We start from the raw sequence: 21269 nt of genomic DNA on the forward strand, positions 1-21269 counted from the left end.
ACCCCAACCCCACCTCTCGCCTTCTTATTCACGGGTGACCAGCCGACGTGACGCCCCCGCGACACGCTCCGGCCCAGCCGCCGACCGCACCCGGAGGGAGCGAGCCCTGCTTCGCGCGCAAAGCACCACGGGGCTTGTAGTCTTCCTATGGCGGGAGGCCGCTTCGACGCGATGCGCAGGGGAGGCCGCGAGGACTACAACTCCCGCAATGCCGCGGCGATCCGTACTAGAAGGGGCAAAGCGCAATTAGCGGAGCTTGGAGAATTTTCTTTGGGGGCCTTCCTGGATTCGAAAGGGGCGTGGCTAAAAAAGCTGGAGTGATCCTGGTAAATACCCCACACAGCTGGGGAAATAAAGGGGCGCAGGCTCCGAATCATAAGAATCCTCAGCGTTATTTTCCCTAGTGCGCTTTGAAAAATGGCAATAAACGAGCCGTGTCTCTATGTGTACATATTTGAGCGTCGTTCGTGGGGCGAGGGGAAGCGGAAAGGTTTGCGTGAGATTGCTGACTCTTCAACCAACCGGTGTAGCTGTACTTTTAAGAGGAGCCTGCCTGGTTGTGTTTGAAAATGCTGCAGAGAGTAAAAGCGGCGATTGTCTGCAGAGTGAGGCACGCCCATTGATTCCGGGGGGTGGTGGTGGATGGTTTAGATGTCTTTCACTCCGCAGGACAGGAAGCCTGCATTCCCCTTCCAGCACCCGCGCTTCCAGACACGACAGAGATAAGGAAGCACATGCTTGGTGCTAGATCTCTCTCTGAAAATAGCAGGACAGTTTCATAGCACATGCTTTGTGATGGGAATCAGCCCTGTCATGAGGCAAAGTGAGGCAGAGACCGCAGACGACTGATGCTGGCGACAAGGCAAAGGAGTAGGTACAGAGTTGGATGTGTCATGCGGCCTATTCTGCACCCCCAAGGCTAGCCTGGTACCCTCAGTTTTGGAGTAGTTTGGGCTCCTGTTACCAATATTAAACTACTAGTCTGGTTGCCTTCTGTATATGGGCTGGGGGTGATACTTTGTCCTTGGCTTCAGGCAGCAAAATACCCATGAGCAGCTCTTTCCATTAAAAGCATTCCTGTTAAATGAGTAACAAAGAATGAACTGTCATAATGGTGACACCCATATCTTTTAACATTCAACGTTATCTCTGATATTGCTTACATTACCGAATTAACACCCATAAGTCACAATGTTTATTAACAACTGTTCATTTATTAATTTAATCAATAAATGAGTACAATGTTTAATACCAGAAGTTATGAGGGTTGCCAATATGAGATCTCATTCTGTATTACAAAGCTAATATGTACCGTATTTTTCGCTCTATAAGACGCACCAGACCATAAGACGCACCTAGTTTTTGGGGAAGGAAAATAAGAAAAAAAATATTCTGAATCCCAGAAGCCAGAACAGCAAGAGGGATCTCTGCGCAGCGAAAGCAGCGATCCCTTTTGCTGTTCCTGGCTTCTGGGATAGCTGCGCAGCCTGCATTCGCTCCATAAGACGCACACACATTTCCCCTTACTTTTTAGGAGAGAAAAAGTGAGTCTTATAGAGCAAAAAATACAGTAGGTAAATTTCAACCATATGCAGCTACACAGCCCTCTGTCTGTCATCTCATCAGTACTAGCTTCAGGAATCTTAGAGCAATGAGAAAAAATATCTGAAAGAGCAGCTATGTATGGGCTGGCTCTGTACAAGAAACCAGCACATCAGTACTGTTGTGTGAATAAGCTCTGGGACTGCTGGAGTACTGTGCACTCTTCCTTGTGAGTAAGTCCCATAGAACTCAGTGGGACTTTTGAGTAAACCTACAGAGAATTAGGCCATTCATCTGTCAAATCATCTGAATGGTTCAGCCAGCATGTAACCATGCTGCACATCACCACACCTATGGTTGGAGTTTTTTATAGTAAGAGATAGTATTTTGAGTTATAAACATGGGATGAAATCCAATGCCCATCTGCCAGTGGAATGGACTTCTGTTTGTGTGACAAGACCCCCTTAACTCTACTCCCCCTCCTCCTATTGCTCACCATGCCTCCCAAAGCTCCTGAGGGTTGGGGAACCATCCAGAGCAGATCTGGGGGGCATTAGGAGCCTCAGGGAGAAAAGAGAAAGGGTATGTTTGCTTGAACAACATTGGATATCATCCATGGCACATTTGAGATCAATGCATTCTGCCAAAATCACTGGAAAAAGTGATGTTGATTGTGCTGTATTAAAAATTGTTATGCAAAACGGCCCTTGATCATCGCTTTACGAGAAAACAGCTCAGTCACACTCCTCTCGAAGAGTTTAAACACATATTGCAGATTTTGAGGAAGGAACATTTACTTGAAAATCTTTCATCAGAATTTTGAGAAACACTGATTCAGAAACATGTCACTCAATTATGCAATACTTACTTAGGAAACTAAAAAGACACTTTCCTGAACCCTGAGTTCTCAAGTACACACTTTGTATACATAAATTATGCTTGAAATTGCTAAATAGAAGTAAAGAAAAACAAGACAGATTCATACAAAAACAATGGCTTCAATGATACTCCATTATAAAAAAAATAAATCTTGATACTAGGGATAAGGAACCTCAGATCCAGGCCCAGGTGCAGCTCTCCAGGCCTCTATGGGCCTGAGAAACTCCTCTCGGCCACCCCAAGTGTGTCAACTTGAATAAAATAAGGTGAGCAGGCAATCACATGATGTGGTGCATGCATGCCCTTTGAATGACAGTGCCCATCAACTTTGGAGGGGCCTGGTCCCCTCAAATATTTTAGGAGGGGCTGAAGGGACTTTGGCCCTTAGAAGTTGGCTCCTATGGGCAAAGCAGGGCAACAACCGAATGGACTGCTGTGTCTTTTACTTGTAGGAGAATGTATGCCTTACTTGTATGGACTGGCATATCTTGTAAGGAGATGTATATTTTTACCTGTCTCTTTGATTAGAGGTATTATAGGTTAATATGGAAACCTAGCAAATACTTTGCTTTGCTTAAGGTGAATATTTCTATAGACTAATGTTTATTACATGGGCATGCTTATTTTTTCCTGTCTGTTATATATCTTCCTTGTTTGTTCATTGTGTATTATAGGACTAACCAGCTATACCCTGAAGCTCAAATATCAAGGCAGTGAAAAACTTCATTGCAGAAGAAGCATTTGGCAGTGTCTTTTTTGTAGTCTGTGGTGCAGCATTAATTTATGTGGCCCACTGGGAGGAGCATGACTGACATAGGGAGCCTATAAAAACAAATTGTGCAGTGCCACAAATCCAACTCAATGGTGTAACATTGAAAAATGTCGATCACTTCTCCTACCTAGGCAGTTTCTTTCCACAAGGGCCAACACCGATGCCAAAATCTAGCATCGCCTGAGCTCTGCGGGTGCAGCTTTCTCCCGATTGAAGTGCAGAGTGTTTGAGGACCGGGACATTCACAGGGAAACCAAAATGCTTGTTTACAAAGCTATTGTACTACCAACCTTACTATATGCCTGTGAAACACGGACCACTTATAAACGCCATCTCAAACTCCTCGAAAGATTCCATCAATGGTGTCTCCGAAAAATTTTACACATCACTTGGGAAGACAGGCGAACTAATATCAGTGTACTGGAAGAAGCAAAGATTACCAGTGTTGAAGCAATGATTCTTCAACATCAACTTCGTTGGACTGGTCATGTTGTGCAGATGCCTGATGATCGTATTCCAAAGCAACTACTCTATTCCAAACTTAAAAATGGAAAGCGAAATGCTGGTGGTCAACAAAAGAGGTTGAAAGACTGTCTTAAGGCAAATCTTTAAAAATGTAGTATAAACACTGACAACTGGGAAACACTGGCCTGTGAATGCTCCAGTTGGAGAACACCCTTTACCAAAGGTGTCATGGGCTTTGAAGACACTCGAACTCAGGACACAAGGGAGAAACGTGCTAAGAGGATCGAACCTGGGACTTCCTTTGTGCAAGGCAGATGCTCTGCCTCTGGGGTGGGGGGAAGAAGAGTGGATTTGTTGTGTAAGAATGCCAAATCCACTTTAATTGCACAAACTAATTACTGGTATGCAACTGTATTCCACCAGCAAAACAGTGACAGTCTGGAGGCAGCCAATAATATATAAAGTCAACCAGATATCTTCTACCCTCCACTCTGTAGATAGCTAGGGATGGTTGCAGTTATATTTTCAGGTAAAGGCTAGACTGATAGGCCTTTATTGGGCATTCAGCAAACAACCTTTTTTTCAGCATCTAGTAACAGGCTATGAAATACTTGGAAATAGAGGACTAGTTTGTTTGACAGGATCACATGGCCCATAGCCCTTGGTTCTCATGTTCAGAAACACAGAGGAAAATAAGTAGCAATACTTAAACATATATGTCCTCCAGTTATTCACTGGCCCAGTTGTACACTTCATACCATGCCATCAAGAACAAATTTGACCCGTGTTTGAAATCTGATTGTTCCCTTAACAATATTTCCCTTTATTTCTTTTTATTTTTTGCATGGTGCTAGGATCAGACACCTGGATTGGGCATGTTTATATCAGTCTCACAGATGCACAATTAAAACCCTGTTGTTTGCAACTGAAAAGAGGTACCTGCACTACTGAGACTGTAAATTAAAGGAAATGCAGACAAGACGGCACTCATATGTTCAACATGCTCTTTACTGAAATAATCTTCAGAGCTATATTTAGCACAAACTTGTTTCGTGTGAATTCCCAGATTCTGTGATTGGAGCCATGCCCCCGGGTCGTTTCAACCCCTGAGAAAGAAAGTACAGGATGCAGTGTTTGCTCTTCGTTCAACATACAATATGCAGTTTTGTTGATGCTGTGTGAGAAGACGGAAGATGTTCATCGCACACAAATGTACAGTTTTTAGCCTGCTGGATTGCAGATCAAAAGGTTAAAGAGAGGATTTATTAAGAATGAGTAGTGACAATTTAAATAAATCAGATGTTTTTGCCAAAGAGTACGCTGTGATTTTCTCCAATTATTCCTGACATTTCACCCATTCATATCGTGATGAGAGTTAATAATGCAAAGGGGGGGAGGAGAGAAAGACTCTTGTCTCCTTGTTTATTCATTGTTCTCAAGGAGCTAAGCTGCTTATAAGAGAAGTTATTTGTTATTTAAATCACTTTTACTGAAGTTGTTTATTTCCTTGTTCGAGTTTCTAAAAATATTGCTTCTAACAATTGCAGTGCCTTTTTGAGATGTCTGCTGTTCAATACATAGCAATGTGCATTGGAATTCTTTGTTAAATGAGCCCAGGTGCTGATGCATTTAACAATATAGAGCGAGCTGAACCCATAAAAGCTGCTAAAAGGACAGCGAAAAGGAAAATTGATTCTAAAAATTCATAAAGAAGTGGTTTGGTATCATTATTAAATTACAAATACAAAGCACAACATTTTTAACACTTTGTGTGTCTGACAGGGCGCAATCCTGCTGCTTTAAAAGAAGATATTTATTTTTTAATGTGTTCAGTCTGACAAAATAAAGTACTTATTAGCACAGTGCATCATTGAGCTATGGAATTTGCTCCCACAGGAGGCAGTGATGGCCCCCAACTTGGATGACTTTACATTAAGATCATACAAATGCATGGAGGTAAATGCTATTGGTGGCTACTAGCCATGATGACAAATTGCTGGGAATCACCAGGGTGCATCAGCACACATTCTGTCTTTGAATGTGGAGGTAGAACACAGCCATTGTGGCCAGTAGTCACCAATAGCCTGTACCTCCATGTGTTTGTATAATCCTCTTTTAAAGCCATCCAAGTGTGCTGATGTACTCAGATCCTGCTTTCAGGCTTCCCATAGGCATCTGGTTGGCTTCTTACATCTGATGAATTAGATACTACCCCATGAAAGATTATGCTACAGTCAATCTGTTATTTTTTTATGGTGCCACAAACTTCTTTGTAGTTTTTCTCTTAACCGAGTGTCTGTCATGGACTGGCTGGATGCAAAGGAGTAGCTGGAGGCACCAGCAGGGGAACCCCAAGGGAAGATGGCTCAAAGCCAGGGGACTGGTGTTGGGATGACAATGAGTGGTCAGGGGGGAAAGAGGAAGCAGACCGGGAGCAAGAGGTGTTTGAAGCTGAAGAGGTAACAGAGTTTAGGGAGCAGGAAGAGTCTGTGGCAGAGAACAGTCCAAAATCAGAGGCAGAAGCAGAGGCTGGAGAGGAGGAGAGGCCAAATGACAGAGATGAGTCAGGCTGGTGAGGAAGCCAGGGTGTCTCTCATTCCTGCTGTGACTAGCTCCCTTCCCTCCTGATCTCCCAGAACCAAAAGAGGTATGAAGAGGGCAGAGCAGAGAGTCTCAGATTGCTTTGGAAGGATTCTGGGGAAAGAGGAGACTTAAGGAAGTGTGGGAAGGTGGGGATCTTCAGGCCCCACAACTGCTTCAAAGGAGCAAGATCTACCTGGACGAGTTGCTGTGATCACTAGGCCTGGCCCTCTGAGTCAACTGTGTTTTCTTGAGTAAAGAGTTTGCTGTGTGATTCATTGCCAACCAGCCCCCGACTCCTGTTCCTGATACAGTGGCTCAACATTCCACCATGACATAACGCACACTACTGAGTATGCAAGTATCCTATTATGCACTAGAAAGGTGGTCAACAGTGCCATGTCTCCAGAATGGGAAGATTCATGGAACAGCAGGACAGTTGTAGAAGACAGAGCTGCTAATCTAGCTCTAACTGATGGATATGTATTAGTACATTCTCAACTGCAAGGTCTTCCCACACTGCATCAAAAGAAGGGAGGGGTAGCTGAAACAATTACGGTAAGTGTTTTACAGGTTGATCAATGTAAGTTGCAATGTTATGACTGAGCATCTCTTTCCTCAAATGTTTATCAGTTCCTTTTGTTGGTGTAGTTACAACTATATTTCTAAGGTCACATCCACACCCTAACCACATACAAAAAAATTCCTCAAAGAATCCCGGGAACTGTAGTTTGTTAAGAGTGCTGAAAATTGTAGCTCCGTAAGAGGTCTGCTAACAAGTTGTAGCACCTTTAAAAAACCAGTCTCCAGGATTCTTTGTTAGGAGGGGAGAAGCCATGAGAAGTGGTATAAGAGTGCCATAAATGTGTGGTGTGGATGTGTGACACAGCAAGCATTTGCTGAGATCTAAGGCACTGGTTAGTTCTTGTAGGGGTGTGAGGGGTACATCCAAATCAAATAAGGAAAGAATGATAGTAGTGTTGTCATTCCAATGCATTTATTGGCATTAAATCCAATAATATGGCAGGTAGTGATGTAAGAATTACTTTTTTAAAAAAAGAGGTATTAATGCTGTTTATATATTAGACAACCTTTATGCCAAGTGGCACAAGATAGGGCAACTGTTCGCTATACATATAGGGCAAGGCCTGCTTTATGGACAGCCTCCTCTTGATTGCTTTTCCTGCAACGTAACTTATTTTCCTGCCCCAGCATAAAAGATGAGTTTGTTTTGCTTATGTGATGAAAGAGTAAACGCACAGGATCGGGAAGCACGTCATCTTGAGTAACTTCCCATCTAAAGGGGTTTTGAGTTGCCTGGTGTCAATTATTAAGCTATTGCAGCGAGACTTGTGCAAGGTACAGTCTCTTACACGGGATCATAAGGGCATGCACGACGTGTAGCTAAATAATACACGTTGTCTCCTCAGCCTGCGGTCCCAGTGGTGCACGTTTATTCACCCCAGCGATCTCCCAGTTCTGGGTCGGCATCTGAGGGCATTAAAAACAACATTTCCCGGCATGCCGTTGTATCCGGCTGCTTTCCATCGGCACGAGGGGAGCGGCGCGTTGCATTCTGGAGCGTGTAGTCTGTGCCGGGAACGCCGCCTCAAGGTGAAGGTGACTGGAACCGGCCTGACTCGTGGCTGTCTGCGTCCGTTTCTTCTCAATAAAGTTTTCCTTCATAAGGAAACGGGTAGGCGGGGGGCCTCGGCAAGATGGCGGCGCCCGTGTCGCCCTTGGTTACTGGGCGCTGCTTTCTAAGGGCTGCCGCTCGACACGCTGCTCTCCTGCTAACCGGGTGGGCTGAAGCCGGCACCCCGCGGAAAGGTTAGTGCCGCTTAGATCTGGGACGGCGCGGTCCTGGCCGCGGAGGGCTGAGCGCCCACTGCCCAGAGTTACGCTGACCCGTATCAACAGGGAGCAGCAGCAGCCTGTCAAACGGCGACTGTTCCTCTGCCTCACCGCCGGGTCGTGACTGGGCCAAAGCCTCAGGCGCCTCTGGCCAGGAGCCTCTTCGGTAACTAGGAGCGCTCCTTCTCCTCCCTCGACTTCCTCAGGAGCAAATGTATTGGAGATGTTCTGCGGGCTTCCCTTCACCGCCAACTTTACACAAACCACACTACCATACATATGGGGCCTTTTGGAACAGTGGCGTTTATTCTCTGTGGCATTTAAGGATACTCAGATAAGAAGTTTTTTTGACTGTGATGTTTCAGAATACTTGTCCACCATGAAGGGATTTTCTGTTGCCTTTTTCTTAAGTTTGAAGAATTCAAAATGTCAATGCTTCCCTGCAACATTGTACACACTGTTTTATCATTATTATTAGTGTTTTTTTGGTTTTTAAAAAATGAGGCGCTTATACTTTGTACTGGTGAGTACTGTCACAAAAAAACCTCTGATTATTATTATACTATATTTTTATGCTGCCAAGCCTTTGCAGCTGTTTAAATGGATGAACCAGTCATTTTAATTCTTTTTAATGGTGTTTTATGTTTTCTTGTTCACTGCCCTGATATTTTATCTTATGGTGGTTTAGAAATATTTTCATAAATGTTGTGTCTAAAATCTACTAGATGCTGCACACAAGCTTTCAGTCCAGAATGTGTTTTATTTAAGCATAGTGAATTTACTGTGTAACGTAAACTTAAAATATTTTATGCATCCAGTGAAATGCACTGAAGTCCATTAAAGCTTATATTGGCCTTTCTCAATCTCCTGTTTTCCAACTGTTTTGGACTTCAGCTCCTTTTAGCCCTAGGCTAATTCGCCCTAAGCTAATTGTCATAGAATACTATATGTGAACTAATAAAAAATTCAAACTTGAGCAATGAAACAAAAGGCAGAGCAAGAAGAATGGATAATTACAGATTTGACTTTTGTCTATGCTGGCCAGTTCCAACAAGGACAGGGCTCCTACACTTTTTTATATTTGTGGTGAAGAGGAAATTTCAGCAGGCTGTGTAAGTGCATCTCATTATCCTACTTCTGTCCCAACACCAGATAACAAAACATCCTATCATATCCTATACATTCTACTTATATAAAGTGGTACCTCAGGTTAAGAACTTATTTCGCTTTGGAGGTCTGTTCTTAACCTGAAACTGTTCTTAATCTGAGGTACCACTTTAGCTAATGAGGCCATGTGATTTCTGTTCTCATCCTGAAGCAAAGTTCTTAACCCGAGGTACTATTTCTGGGTTAGCGGAGGCTGTAACCTGAAGCGTCTGTATAAGACATACTCCCAAGAAAGTGTGTGTAGGACTGCATCATGAGGAGCCTAATAGGCACCTCCTAAACTAAAAGGCACAGTAAATAAATAGAGTCTGATATGGCTATGTGTATATTTGAACATATAAGAATGTCTATGATTCTCCAAGCTTTTCCATTGACAGTAAAATAAATCATTATTTACCTCCCCCACTTTTCTTTTTTACAGCTTACACAGTTCAGGCAGCTGAGAAAGCTGCCAGTGGCACTCGAGCAGATGCTAATTCCAAAGCCTTGTTAATTTGCAATGGACCTTTAGAACATTATGAGTTTCTGATTAAAGCCGAGGAGCTGAGGAACGATGAGCAACAACGAAAAGTTGTACAATGCCTGCAGAAGCTACATGAAAGCCTTAAAGGCTATAGTATCAGTCCAAAGCACATCTTATCAAAGGTGAGTTTCTGTCACTAGGCATTACTGTAGAGTCTTAAATGTTCAACTTAGGTTTTCTTCCTTACTTCTGATTGCAACAATTGTGTAGACGGTAACATTTAATAATTCTTATTTACACATGAGAAACGGGCTGAGAAAACACACCTAGGACCAGCCTGTGAGGCAGAACTGAAACTTCGGGCCTCATCTCACAGTTACAAAAATAGTAATGACCACTGCACTGCATTCTTTGTCTAAATGAGAAACTTGTTAAAAGTTGATTTTTCCATAAAATGATTTTTAGCAAATTTAAAATACCAGTTTATATACTTTTTGAAAAGGGTTCTGATACAAAATCATATGGTGCACATATGGAGCCCAGGTATGACAGTATTTCTCCTTTGATTTTGTTAGCTGCGGAGCTCTGCAAGTTCAATGGAAAAATGAAGCCTAAAACCATCATGGAAGGCCTTTCTTATGTGGGAGCTCTATGTGCTCTATATCTGAATTCCTCTGTTCACTGATATTTTGAAAAACCTTACCTGTATTCCCCTACTCATTTTTTTTCATGCTTGGTGAATCCCTTTTTCTTTGTTGATGGTGAACTATCCCATGTCCACTTGATTGTGCAGGCTGCCACAATGGCAACCTGCTTTGGTTTTAATCATGCAAAAGTGCAGTTGGTTGACTTTACCTAATCTATAAGTCCAGGCTAAAGTACTAGTGGCAAGAGCTGATGGAGAGGGCAGATCAACAGTATGTTTCTTGAGTTGAAACCAGTATTGTAATTATGATCAGATTTGTAAGGCTAGCCACCATGGTACCTTTCAGATGTTGTTGGACTACAGCTCCCATCAGTCTTTGCCATCATGATCAGTGATCTGGGAAGATTGAGTTGGAGCCCATCAGGGCACCATGTTGGCCACCTCTGGTCAAATATGTCACTTAATAACTGATGAAGTTGTTCTGACTTGGTTATGGATTAGATGTGAAATCCCTACCTATTCATATTGAAGGGGGAGGCCCTACCCATGTACATGCCTTGTAAAGTTTTGTTCACAGTTAAACACATATTGTTTAAATGTCCACAATTCTCAAGTGTGTGGCAGGGCTTTCTCTATTCCAAACTTAATCTCAGTTCTCAGAAACAATGTTTGGCCTACAAGCTTTATTCAGGTTTCTGAGCTGTGTTTCTCCTGCAATAAAGTAAGACTAGCATGAGGTGCAATATAATCTAGCTGCGACTGTTCCATGAACTTCAGTACATCTGCCTATGTGCTTCCAAAATCATGGTAAAAGTCATTTCCCCCACTTCCCAGTGAACAGATTCACCATTAGAATTGCTCATTATTGCTGTCAGAAGGCGTCCCACAAATAACTTTTTGCCAGAGCACAATTGTCAGAGTTGTAAACAGAAATGAATGCTAGAAATTGATTATTTTATTGCACTATACTTGATCCCATCATCATCATCATCATCATCATCATCATATATTATTTATACCCCGCCCATCTGGCTGGGTTTCCCCAGCCACTCTGGGCGGCTTCCAACAAAATGTTAAAATACAGTAGTCCATCAAACATTAAAAGCTTCCTTAAACATAGCCTTTGATACTTCTGCCTAAGTCTTTGGATCATTGCTGCTAGACTTTCAAGCACTAGGCTACAGAGAGGAAAATGTCAGTAGTCCCTTGTGTTATGTATTGGGAATGAAAAGGGTAGGAAATATGTAGGGATACTGGACAAAGTGGATGAGATGAGTTGGGTAGAACATAGTGGTAGGCAGTTGAGTCTAAGGTTGTAATGAGCAACCTTGCACTCCTAGACCAATGGTCCATATAGATCTTCACTAGTGGTGTTTAAAAAGTGTCACCCTGGTTGCCCATATGCTACCAGGCCAACTTGAATGTTCTTGTATTAATTTATTAGGCCCTTAACAACTTGGTTCCAGGACACCGCAAGGACCACCTAATCACTTATATCCCTGCTTAATCACGGAGGACTTGAGGGAAGTCCCTGTCAGCCATCCCCGTGGCTCAGATGCATGGCTTGTATCTACCAGAAGCCATGTATTCAGTATTGTGGACCCAATTTTGTGGAACTCTCTTTCAGTTGAGGTCAGGACAGGCCCCCTCCCACTTGAGCTTCTGGCACCTACTGAATACTCTGCTTTTATACTTTTCTGTGTTGTATTTCTTGTACACCCCATAGAGACCATTGTAGTTAAGCAATATATGTAGTTAAGCAATATAGAACTTTTAACAGTCTAACACTATTACTTTGTATTTACTTCTTTATTTTTTTTAAGCAAAACTGTTGTAATGCAAGATATAATTCTCCCCTCAAAAAAACCCCTATATTAGGAATTGGCCATTAGATCAAACATCCCCTCCACAGTTGCATACAACCTTTCCCCACAGCTTCAGTCATGAGCAATACTATGAGGATTACGGTACCTCTTAATACTGAACTGATATTTTCAGTACATGTTGTTCTGTTACCCAAAGATTTCTGTTTAGCACAAGTATTGACTCCCCTCTCAACACACATGCAATTAAGATTTTCTTTCTCCTCCGTCCACTCTCTGCAGTGTATATCACTGTTGTTCTGTCTTCTGGCTTGGAGACTTTTTTGGAGTACTTTTTTTTGTTGGCGCTGCTTACAAGTTTGCCATCTTGAATAACTTTGTGTCACCTATAAACTAGTCCACCTCACTGCTCAACTTTAACTCCAGATCGCGTATAAATACTCTTCTTGCAAAAAAATGGAGCTGTTGGATTTGAACTGTTAATGATGTAAAATGCAATCACAATTTTCTACTCTGTTCTTAAGTATTCTAATGCAGATCACCATTTCTGTTTCCTTATTTCTTTGTTCTTTCCTTGTTCAGTGTTTGAATATTAAGTAATTTTGAATAATTAAGTATATTGAATAATGGTAAGCAAGCATTTTGAAAACAAGTCCTTAAAAAACAGACAGGCTAGAAAACAACCCTAATTTTGTCTTGTATTTTCGCAGCACAATTTACTACAGTAGTTGCAGGTAGCTATTACTGAAATAGTTTCAGAACATCTGAAACCTTGTTGCAAATGTCCACCAAATTAACATTTTGGGGCACAGTTTAATTTGGCTCTAAATTAAATCTTCAAGTGGTTTAGTTGTAATAGTTAGCTTGTGTGGCTTGCTGAATATACTGATTTTTAAAAGGCAAAGAAACTTGACAAACTGATGAGGAAAATACTTATCTGTAATGCAATTTTTATTTGAAACGCAGTCTAGAAATTGCTCAGCTCCATGTGAGATCAAAAAATTTGAACTTTAATTTGTTTCAGCTCTAGTGTTACATTAAAAAAATTGTAAAAGCAATAACCAAATTAGTACATTTGTGAAATATGATGGTGAATATCTATGCAATCACATAAACTGATGAGACCTGTCTCACTACCAGTTTTTTCTGCTTAGAATAACATGCATATGTAAAAATAATTCTCTCCAGTTGCTTAGCAAATGATGTAGTGGGTTGAAAATCTAAAGACAAATATTTCAGCATGCTTGATTGTTTTTATATAAGTGATAGAGATCCAAAGAGCTACTTGAGGTGAGATCAAAGGCTTTTACTAATGGTTCTATGCTTGTTTTCTTTGTACAACAAACTCCCCAGTTTCAAAAGTTCTTTTCCATGTAAGTTCTGTTCAAGAAATGTTATTTTAAAGCCACACTGGGCACAATAAACCAGTTAGATAATTCTTTGGATGCTAGCTTATTTATCTTTAATTTTCAAATAGATCTGCCTGACTGACCACTATTAGTACTTCTAAGAGTACCAGGGTATATAATGTTACATTAGATAGACTATGTACGTATAGTTGATGCATTTAAAACATCCTGCCATCCTGTTCCAAAAACTTGGTTGCTTCTTCCAAAGCCATAAATATGGAAATTACATATAATGCTGGCCAGAAATATCACCATTACTGAATCTCTCCATCTTAGGAAATATAGATGGAACCTTGATCAATTTAGTGGTTGCTATATCCCCCACCTTATTTCATATATATACATCCATTTGGCACATATGGGGTGAGATGAAGAAGTGCAATTCACGTGCAGATGCCTGCTTCTATGCACTGATATCTCCTATGTGATTAAAACCCTGTATCCATTATTGTTTTTAAAAAAAACAGATAACCCATGTAATTCTCATGGTTGCAAATAGCCACACTGATGTAATTGTGTATTTGATTTCTACACACACACACACACACACACACACACACACGTTAGCTGAAAAGATAGACAAGTATAAATTTACATTTAAAACATCTGCATTTTTCTAATAGCATTTTTTTTTTACAGGCTAACAGGCTATGGACATTTGCCATAGTTTTATTTTGTGGAGTTTTGTTGTTGTGTGTGTTGAAGTGGTTCTTGTTGCTGCAGATATGTACTAGTTTGCAATTTTTATTTCCAAATGCTTTGAAATGTGGTTATTGGTATGTGTTTAATAAAATACTAGCTGCAGGGACTAAAGCTAAAGTGCAGTTTGATCGCAATGAGTCAACTAGCCAATAAAATATTTTGATAATCAGAAACATCTGCAACATGAATTTTGAGTTGCAGACACAATAGTGCTAGACACTGGTGACCATTTATGAGGTTTCTGTTTTGAGAGGAATTTTTAGATCACCATCCTCACCACTATTACTTCAGAAAGGCTAATTGTATGACAATTGTACTCCCAGATACAGATCTAAGCAACCATGAGAAAATACCGGCATCATAAAACTAAAAATAAATTCAGATTAGTTGAAGTCCTTTTCCTGAAGACTTGTCTTGGACAGAAAATTAGTATACATCTAACATTTCCCAAGTAACATTGACACAAACTGTAAGACAAAGCTGTAAAGATCTGGGTACAGGAAGTCCTCAAAAATGCAAGTTGGGTGAGTTAGGAAGCAAGGTTCACATGTTTATTGAAATAACTGTTTTAATTTAAAGGGTTAATTCCTTTCCTAGTTGAACATAATGGGAACTTTAACTTTTTAAAAACAAACAAGCCCAAACATTATTTTCCAGGATATTATTAGGTGTATATGTTATCATCCAACCTTATATCCTTTCCCCTAAAATCCTTGCAGCATGCTGAGAAGTGGTATATTGGGCTTACTGGATGATGATGCCCAAAGTCATCTATTTAATCTGGACTCTGCCCAAACCCAACAGTCAATTCATTGCACTGTGCTTGCTCTTAATTGATAGGACACCATCTGCTATCAAAGTTTGTTTTTTCATATATTTTCATTGTAAGTCAAAACTAAGCCGGACTCAACTTACTGCAAATGACAGAGTACCTGATAAATATGTGTTGTACATTGTGTCTGTTTTCCTTATTTAACTTTTATCAGAGCAAAATAAAGTATAATGAATAATTTTCTTTATTTTCAGTTGTTTACAAGACATAAACCCCCAAAAGGCCTTTATGTCTATGGAGATGTTGGTAAGTTTATTTTTTTTTTAATAATATTTTTATTAAGCAATTTTTATATTCATACAAACAAAACATACATAAACAAACAATGGACAAAAAACAAAACAAGAAACAAGTACCATTTCATGTCCTAATTTCTTAAACCTTTCTTCTTCGACTTCCTCATGCCTCCCGTTTCTGTATTCCAAATTCTAATCAATTGTTCAGCAAATCTTCCCTTATTTTACTGTAAATTTAAGCTAATCATCTTTATTCTCCTTGTCTTAACCATTACTGATAGTAACCATTTACTTTAGTCCAACATCATTCTAACTGTCATTGATTTTGTAATATTTCTTTAAATAGTCCTTAAACTTTTTCCATTCTTCTTCCGCCGCGTCTTTTCCCTGGTTTCGGATTCTGCTCGTCATTTCTGCCAAGCCCATGTAGTCCATCACCTTCATCTGCCATTCTTCCAGTGTGGGTAAATCTTGCGTCTTCCAGTACTTCGCAATGAGTATTCTAGCTGCTGTTGTGGCGTACATAAAGAAAGTTATGTCTGTCTTTGACACCCCCTGGCCGACAATACCCAAGAGAAAGGCCTCTGGTTTCTTGGGGAAAGTATATTTAAATACCTTTTTCAGTTCATTATAGATCATTTCCCAGAATGCCTTAATCTTCGGGCACGTCCACCAGAGGTGAAAGAATGTACCTTCCTTTTCCTTACATTTCCAACATTTATTGTCAGGCAAATGGTAAATCTTTGCAAGCTTGACTGGGGTTATGTACCACCTATAGATCATTTTCATAATATTCTCTCTTAGGGCATTACATGCCGTAAATTTCATCCCGGTGGTCCACAACTTTTCCCAATCAGCAAACAAAATATTATGACCAATGTCCTGAGCCCATTTAATCATAGCTGATTTAACCGTTTCATCTTGTGTATTCCATTTCAGCAGAAGATTATACATTTTTGACAAATTCTTAGTACTGGATTCTAACAATTCAGTCTCCAATTTTGATTTTTCCACCTGGAAACCAATTTTACTGTCCAATTTAAATACTTCATTTATTTGGTGATAATGCAACCAATCTCTCACCTTCCCTTTTAGTTTCTCAAAACTCTGCAATCTCAGTTTGTCCCCTTCCTTTTCCAGAATTTCCCAATATCTTGGCCATTTCGACTCCATATTTAACTTTTTAACCGCCTTAGCTTCCATTGGCGACAACCACCTAGGAGTTTTATTTTCCAGCAAATCTTTATATCTGACCCAGACATTTAATAGTGCTTTTCTGACAATATGGTTTTTAAAACTTTTGTGCGCTTTAACCTTGTCATACCACAGATATGCATGCCACCCAAAAATATTGTTAAAACCTTCCAGATCCAAAATGTCTGTGTTTTCAAGAAGCAGCCAATCTTTTAGCCAGCAGAAAGCTGCCGCTTCATAGTACAATTTAAAGTCTGGTAGGGCAAACCCCCCTCTTTCCTTTGAATCCGTTAATATCTTAAATTTTATTCTGGGCTTCTTGCCCTGCCAGACAAATTTAGATATATCTTTCTGCCACTTCTTGAAACAGTCCATTTTATCCATTATTTGTAATGCTTGAAACAAAAACAACATTCTTGGCAATACATTCATTTTTATAACTGCAATTCGGCCTAACAAGGAAAGCTTCAAGTTTGACCAAATCTCCAGATCTTTTTTCACTTCTGTCCAAGTTTTTTCATAATTGTCTTTAAATAAATTCACATTCTTAGCTGTCATATTCACACCCAGGTATTTCACTTTTTTAACCACAGTCAACCCCGTCTCATTCTGAAACCTTTCTTTTTCAATCTGTGTTAAATTTTTCTCCAATACCTTAGTTTTTAACTTATTCAATTTAAATCCTGCCATTTGACCAAACTCTTGAATTATTTCCAAAACTCTTTTCGTACTAGCTTCTGGCTCTTGTAAAGTAAGTACTAGGTCATCTGCAAATGCTCTCAATTTGTATTGTTTAGCTCCGACCTGAACCCCTTTGACCAACTGGTCCTTCCTAATCATATTAAGCAAAACTCCAGGACCGATATAAAAAGTAATGGGGAGATAGGGCACCCCTGACGTGTCCCTTTTTCAATCTTGAACTCTTCTGTTACCACATTATTTACAATTAATTTTGCTTTCTGTTCAGAGTATATTGCACTTATACCGTTTTCAAACCCTTGGCCTACCCCCATCCCCCGAAGGTTCTTCAACATGAAACTCCAGGATATATTGTCAAAGGCTTTCTCGGCATCCACAAATATCAAAACAGCCTTAGTATTTATATTCACTTCCAGCTTCTCCAAAATGTCAATTATATTCCTTACATTATCCGACAAATGCCTTTTCGGGAGAAAGCCCGCTTGGTCCCCATGTTGGTAAGTTTAGCAGAAGTATATCTGAATGTTTTCCCGTATAATATTTGCATATGTTTTCAAATAATACCTAGTCATTGAAAAATGTTAATTCTGTTGATGGTAATTGGACTAAATAGATCAAAGTATTTTTGCCTTGAGCTGCTAAAATGTGTATTTCTTTATCCTTAAGTAGAAGACAGATATATCTGTTGGCAAACATCAAAGAAGAAACAGTTAAATCCATATTAATTTGGTTCCTTTTGCAATGCATCAAATTTAAGGTTCAAACAATTTCCAGATTCAGTTGCAGTGTGCCTCTGAAGGCTTGGTACTGGGTTGCATACAATGTAGTCCGCCAGCTGACCTGATGCCCTGCTTATGTGGGCTTCCCAGAAGCATCTGTCTGGCCACGATTGGAAACAGGATGCTTAGTAGATGGACCCTTGGTCTGATTAAACAAGGCTGCATTTGTAGTTGATACATAAAAATTGAAAGTAAGAAGAGAGGCATCCCATTTATTCATAATGTGTGCTGCTGAAAGTATTTCAAATGGAAGCAATAATTACAGTTGCTGGTTCTGATATTATATTTAGTTCAGATTCTGATAATACAAGCAATTCCATCCACATAAGCTGAAGTCTTGTTTCCCAAAGATAATGATTTTGTACTGTTCAGATCACGATTATGATTTCATTAGCTCGATGCTAATGAACAGTCATTACTGTAATCAGTACATAGTGTTTTAAATTAACAACCTGTTGGGTATGTGTGTTTTTATTTGAAGGCACAGGAAAGACAATGGTGATGGACATATTTTATTCTCATATAGAAGTAGAAAGAAAAAAGAGAGTCCATTTTCATGGCTTCATGTTAGATGTGCACAAAAGTAAGTTTAAATCTCTTTGATGCAGTACAGTATGGTATGGATATGTCCCATGTTCATAACACTGTCTGCCTCTTAATGTCTTGTCATCCTCCTCCTGAATCCTTTTGCTGTGACAGAAGGGAGAGCTATTATCTGAAAATAGAGAACGGATTTTTATAGGTTGTTTCTGGGGGATCTCTGATCTTTCACTTTGAATAAAGTTATCCCAAAATGCTCCTTTTCCTTAGAAATTGCTGTAGGAAAATTACTGCAAGACTTGAGTATGTAGACTTCACTTTTTCTGTGACATCAGCAGGCAGTAGACCAGTTGTGTTGCATCATATTTATTTGCATGATTACAGGCTTTTGGTTTTAACTAAAAAGCAGATCCTGTCTTCTGCATTCCTGTTACATTCATATTCAGTGATAGAAATATACATGAAAATGAGTAAAAACCATTTTAGTAAAAAAAAGGGGGAGGAAGAGTGAGAAACAGATACATAGTTTCTGTTTCTCACTCAAGTAAACATTATGGAATTGAGATGTTTGGACATCAAATTAGGAATATAGGAAAAGGCCATCAAATGAGAGTGAGTGATTTCCTTATGCAACCAACCACGGACATCTTCCTATTCATATATAAGGTAGACTAAAATATCACATTGCTGTGATGTCCTACATTCTACAAATATTATTATTCCAGTGCTCGTTGTCCCACAGAAATGTTAAAAGTATCAATAGATAGATACATCATTCTGTCCCTAGGTCTGTGCTTGAGGAGGTGTTCCCACAACCATAATAAGGTGATAGTTCACCTCTCTAGTAATTTGTTGTTTGCAAGTTTAGTAATGCTTTGTGTAATAGGTGGCATGTTAAGTGGGATAAGAAGTTTGATTTCTCCACAGTGCACCTTCTTCAGGACCTGTAGTTGAAGTATTTAGTTATTTTGAGTCAAAACGTGAAATATGGGTTCATTGTACTTTGGCACGCAGACCTCTTCCACCTCCCATCCTAATAATGTTTAGTCCTTAATGTTCCCGGACTTTATGTGAGGTTTCGTCACAGTTTCTTTATATCCTTTCCTGCTTCTCTGTTTACTTACACTTGCTCTATTCACTTGCCTATTCACACTAAGCCGTGGTTTGCCTTAATATTACATGTGAGCCAACTCACTATAGTTCCACAGGCCTTCATATTTCTGTGTCTGATTCAGCTAACTGAAACCATTTCCTGAGATGTAGTTTTCAACAATCAAGGCTACATTGCTGCCTCCATGCCCACACCATTTTGTAAACCTATGAAGTTTTATCTTATTACTATTTTCCAGTACTTTGTGGTTACCTCACCCCCCTCAATGGTATAACTTCCACACAGAAGTGCTCTTTTTCTTTTTGCTATTTGGTAATTCAAATTCTCATCCAGGGTCTAGAAAAAAGCAATACTGAATAAAAATAAAATAAACCTCCAAAAAGTTGAATAGACAACTTTTAAAATGTATTTTTAAATTCACTTTTGACTTAATTGTCATATCGCTGGCTTTACTAATGGGTAAGCATGATGCTATATTTAGGCTTACTTAGACCAAAAATTAGATTTTGCTTATTGTCTGTGCACTGTCTTCTCTTCAGGAATACATCGCCTTAAACAGACCCTGCCAAAACGGAAACCTGGATTAATGGCTAAATCATATGACCCAATAGCCCCAGTAGCTGCTGAAATAAGTGAGGAGGCTTGTCTCTTGTGCTTTGATGAATTTCAGGTAATCATACATTAGACCAGAAGTGCATTAATTTCCTTTCTGGGAAATAAGTTTAAACTAGCAAAACATTTTTCAGCTTAGCCAGTTGAAGACTTTGCTGATATGAACTAGTCTAATTGCATGGTGTCCTGGTTGTTCCACTAAGATATTTTGCTGGCTTTATATATCATGTGCTATTGGAAGCGTATTGTAGAACATTTCCCCCTTCCAACTTCTACCAGAGCCTGTAACTGTGGGCTGCCCTGTTCTAGATCTAAAGTTGTACTATAGATGTTCACATGGCCTAAAGCCACAGCTTCAAGTAGATGTATAGGTGATAGACTCATCCTCTTTGTCCATTATGTTCATGTAGAAGGCAAGTTACAGTGAATTCACTTTTTCTTTAGCATGTGGAGAACTAGCTCTTTTTTTTTACCACAGCTGATTCACCTTCTAACTGCTCCCATCAAATATGATATATCTGTATTATACTGTTTATCAACACCTTTAACTGTAACACAGTGGCTGTGATACTTTAGCCAGCCACACTTTTATAAGTAAAAGTTACAAGATATTATTTATTTATTATAAACTATAAGTGTAAAATAAGGTAAACACTGTAAGTCAGTTGTTAACTGTCTCCTTAAGACTTGTATTTGCTTTAATAAGGTTACAGTATCTTTAACTGACAGTTACAAAATTTACCTAAGGCTGGCTGGTAAAGTGTAATTCCTAACCTTATTTTGTTTGAAATACCAGTACCTGGTAGTGACTGGGGAAGAGGGACTAAGGTGGTTGCATACAGTAGTGGCAAGTGCATTTTGTGGACCCTTTGTTAAACCTTCCCACACACCAATTCTTCCTTAAAAATGCACCCCAGCACCTGTGACAGACAGTCACCAGCCTAGGTTCAATTCTGTTGGCTCT

General features: G+C 39.8%; 1 protein-coding gene across 4 annotated transcripts in view; it reads left to right on the forward strand.

Moving 5' to 3' along the window:
- Positions 1-7813: 7813 nt before the first annotated feature.
- Positions 7814-21269, forward strand: part of AFG1L (AFG1 like ATPase) — a 59516-nt gene continuing 46060 nt past the window's right edge. For 2 of the 4 annotated variants that reach the window (XR_008329498.1, XM_053381600.1), the window contains exons 1-5: positions 7816-8068; positions 9681-9904; positions 15329-15380; positions 18524-18625; positions 20233-20363. Coding sequence is in view for 3 of the 4 variants with exons in the window: in XM_053381600.1 (XP_053237575.1) it covers positions 7957-8068; positions 9681-9904; positions 15329-15380; positions 18524-18625; positions 20233-20363 (621 nt within the window). In the remaining variant the exon portion in view is untranslated. Of the gene's footprint in view, positions 8069-9680; positions 9905-15328; positions 15381-18523; positions 18626-20232; positions 20364-21269 lie in introns of all 4 variants that reach the window. The other 2 variants (XM_053381602.1, XM_053381603.1) reach the window with 2 other exon arrangements.

The sequence above is a fragment of the Podarcis raffonei genome, chromosome 3, assembly GCF_027172205.1.
Source record: "Podarcis raffonei isolate rPodRaf1 chromosome 3, rPodRaf1.pri, whole genome shotgun sequence".
Taxonomy (NCBI): Eukaryota; Metazoa; Chordata; class Lepidosauria; order Squamata; family Lacertidae; genus Podarcis; species Podarcis raffonei.